The 2,775-nt window shown below is 47.4% G+C and overlaps 1 protein-coding gene across 1 annotated transcript; it reads left to right on the top strand.

Moving 5' to 3' along the window:
* The first annotated feature begins 507 nt into the window (after nt 1-507).
* On the top strand, nt 508-2,535 carry LOC104333065 (vitelline membrane outer layer protein 1-like). The gene is given in 3 exon segments (XM_009938529.1): nt 508-666; nt 1,338-1,456; nt 2,160-2,535. Coding segments are annotated over 3 exon segments (654 nt in total).
* The last annotated feature ends 240 nt before the right edge of the window (nt 2,536-2,775 follow it).

The raw sequence follows: 2,775 nt of genomic DNA, 5'->3' as shown, positions 1-2,775 counted from the left end.
ATGTGCACAAACTGAAGCATAGGAAGTTCCATCTGAACATGAATCACAGAATCACAGAATAGTAGGGGTTGGAAGGGACCTCTGTGGGTCATCTAGTCCAACCCTCCTGCCGAAGCAGGGTCACCTACAGCAGGCTGCACAGGACCTTGTCCAGGAGGGTCTTGAATATCTCCAGAGAAGGAGAATCCACAACCTCCCTGGGCAGCCTGTTCCAGTGCTCCGTCACCCTCAGAGGGAAGAAGTTCTTCCTCATGTTCAGACGGAACTTCCTATGCCTCAGTTTATGCCCATTGAGGAAGAACTTCTTCCCTCTGAGGGTGACGGAGCACTGGAACAGGCTGCCCAGGGAGGTTGTGGAGTCTCCCTCTCTGGAAACATTCAAGACCCACCTGGACAAGGTCCTTTGCAGCCTGCTGTAGGTGACCCTGCTTCGACAGTGGGGTTGGACTAGATGACCCACAGAGTTCCCTTCTAACCCCTACCATTCTGTGACTCTGTGATTCTGTGATGCCAGCTACCCTCATCCTGCTCCTCTCCCTCTGCACCCCGGGCACAGGGGCGCGTGAATACACCTTTGTCATCAAGATGTCCAATGGAGGCCACTGGGGCAATTGAGGGAGTCATCAGCTTTGCCACTACAGCTATGTTAATGGATTTGAGCTGAAGGTAAAATTCTGCCTATTTCCCACCACCTCATGTCCCTGCACCCTGCTCTACAGCTCTCCACCTCCCAGGAGGGTCTTCTGCAGATTTTAACCTTCTGCAGAGTTTTTCCTCTTCCTGAGTATGGTAGTCTGTACATAAAACTATGAGTCTTCTACAAACTTTAGCCTAGAAAATGTTTCCACTGTAGTTACACCAGTAAAGAAAAATATCTTTTTTTTTTCTTTTAGGACAAGAGTCTCCCATTAGATACAGCAAAAACAGAACTACTGCCAGAACTGTTTTGCTCTCAGTCTGGATAGAAGTGTGCTGGCAGATGAGTGGTCTGCCTGTGGCTGGTGGTGCTGACAGAAGCCATGTCAGTGCTGAAATCTGCTGCTGGAATCAGGGTGAGAGGCAGCCTCCACCAGTGTCTCTTCTGGGACTCAGAGTCTCTGCCTCACGTGTTGGGTCAGAAATATCTAGAAAACACAGAGAAGAACATGTTGCAAATGTTATGTAGGTACGTTGCAGTTTTCCAGTGACAGACATCTTTTCCCATGTGCTTCCCAAGACATTTTCTCTTTCTCATTAGAGAAAGGAGTTGGGACTGTTTATGACTGGCATTTAAAGGACTTTTTCTGGGTCGCTTTCCCCTTGCCTTAACCTCTGTCCCTGTGTGACTTCTACTTCAGGTGGAGCCCTCCCATCTTGGAAGAGATTACACAGCTCTGAATGATGTACGCCTGCATTGTGAAGATGACTCATTCGTGAAGTCCTTGGTGGGGGAATAAGTAACACTGGTTTCTCCCGTGTTTGTCATGTACCAGCTCACAAAATAGCCATAGGTGTCACCATCTGCAGGGGTCTCTTCTCTGACTTGCTTCGTCTGCATAGTGCCGTAGTATGAAGTAAATTAAAGCAGGTGGTTGGTGTTTTTGTTCATTCATTTTTAGGGTAATTAAACATGATTACTTCACATTACCACCTTCTGTTTGCTCTTGAAGTTTCTGCAGAGCACTGTGAACAACCCAAGCATAGTCCCAGGGCTAGAGTCCCTCTTGGAAATATGCAACACCTGGGGCAGATGCAAGGAAAGGGGTTTTTAACCATACATTTAGAAGTTATATCGGTGAAGCGAACAGCACTGCACCTTCGGATGGCAGAGTGTCTGCTCTCCCTGCTGCCTAGAGCGTACTTGTCAGACAGGTCAAAGATTCCTCATAAAATCCACGTGAGCTCAGGATGTCCTTGGAGCTTCCACCAGAGCCATGACTATCCAGTCTCAGAATTCTTGGTGTTTTTCTGATAAGATATCAATAAAAAGAAACTTACAGCCTTGGAAGGGAAGGAAAAATAAAAAAAAAAGGAGAAAGTAAGGTGCCCCAGACTGCAGCCAGACGTTGTGCTGGTCACTGCTATGAGCAAGCATTAAGCTTGAGGGCAGCATGGTAAGTAGAAGGAGCACTTCACAGTGGTTTGCAGAGCCCAGACATTCCTTTCTGCTTTTTTGTCAGGTGGGGTACCTGGACTAGCTTCCAGGTTTGCCCTGTAGGCTACCTGATCTCCTTCTCACTGAGATCAGAGAAGTCCCAAGGAGGAGGTGATGTCACAGCAGCCAACAACATCCAGTTCAGCTGCTCAGATGTAACTGTGCTAGTAGGTGATGGACTACCGTGGGGCAGATTTGGCCCATGGAGAAAAAGCTGCCACATATGTGGTCTCCAGACCAAGGCAGAGCCCCCACAGGGGTTTCAGGATGACTACACATCATCGCTGCCTACACATCACATCCCATGTACCACAGCAAATCAAACATCAATAAAGCTTGGGTCTAGTTTTATACTGGGGCATGCCTATGGTGTTTTGACTGCTTGCATCCTGCTGTATTAGCCAATGCCTTAGATGATGAGGTCTTTTACAGATATGACTATGTTAGCGTAGCTTCTCACAGTTACTGAAGCGCATTTTGTTCATGAGAATCACCACATCGTGTCACGTCTGGTCTATCACTGTGAAAACGCCCAGTTTCTGACAGTTGCTCAGAGCTGAGGAACAGATGTCTCAACTTTTTTTCTCTCTGAATGGTGAGTTTCTTCAGGTTTGCTCTGCCCATTTTTCACTTGTTTGAAA

The sequence above is a fragment of the Opisthocomus hoazin genome, chromosome 1 (genome assembly GCF_030867145.1).
Source record: "Opisthocomus hoazin isolate bOpiHoa1 chromosome 1, bOpiHoa1.hap1, whole genome shotgun sequence".
Classification (NCBI taxonomy): Eukaryota; Metazoa; Chordata; class Aves; order Opisthocomiformes; family Opisthocomidae; genus Opisthocomus; species Opisthocomus hoazin.
The sequence above is the reverse complement of the archived record's forward strand: the minus strand, read 5'-3'. Positions and strand labels throughout refer to the sequence as shown.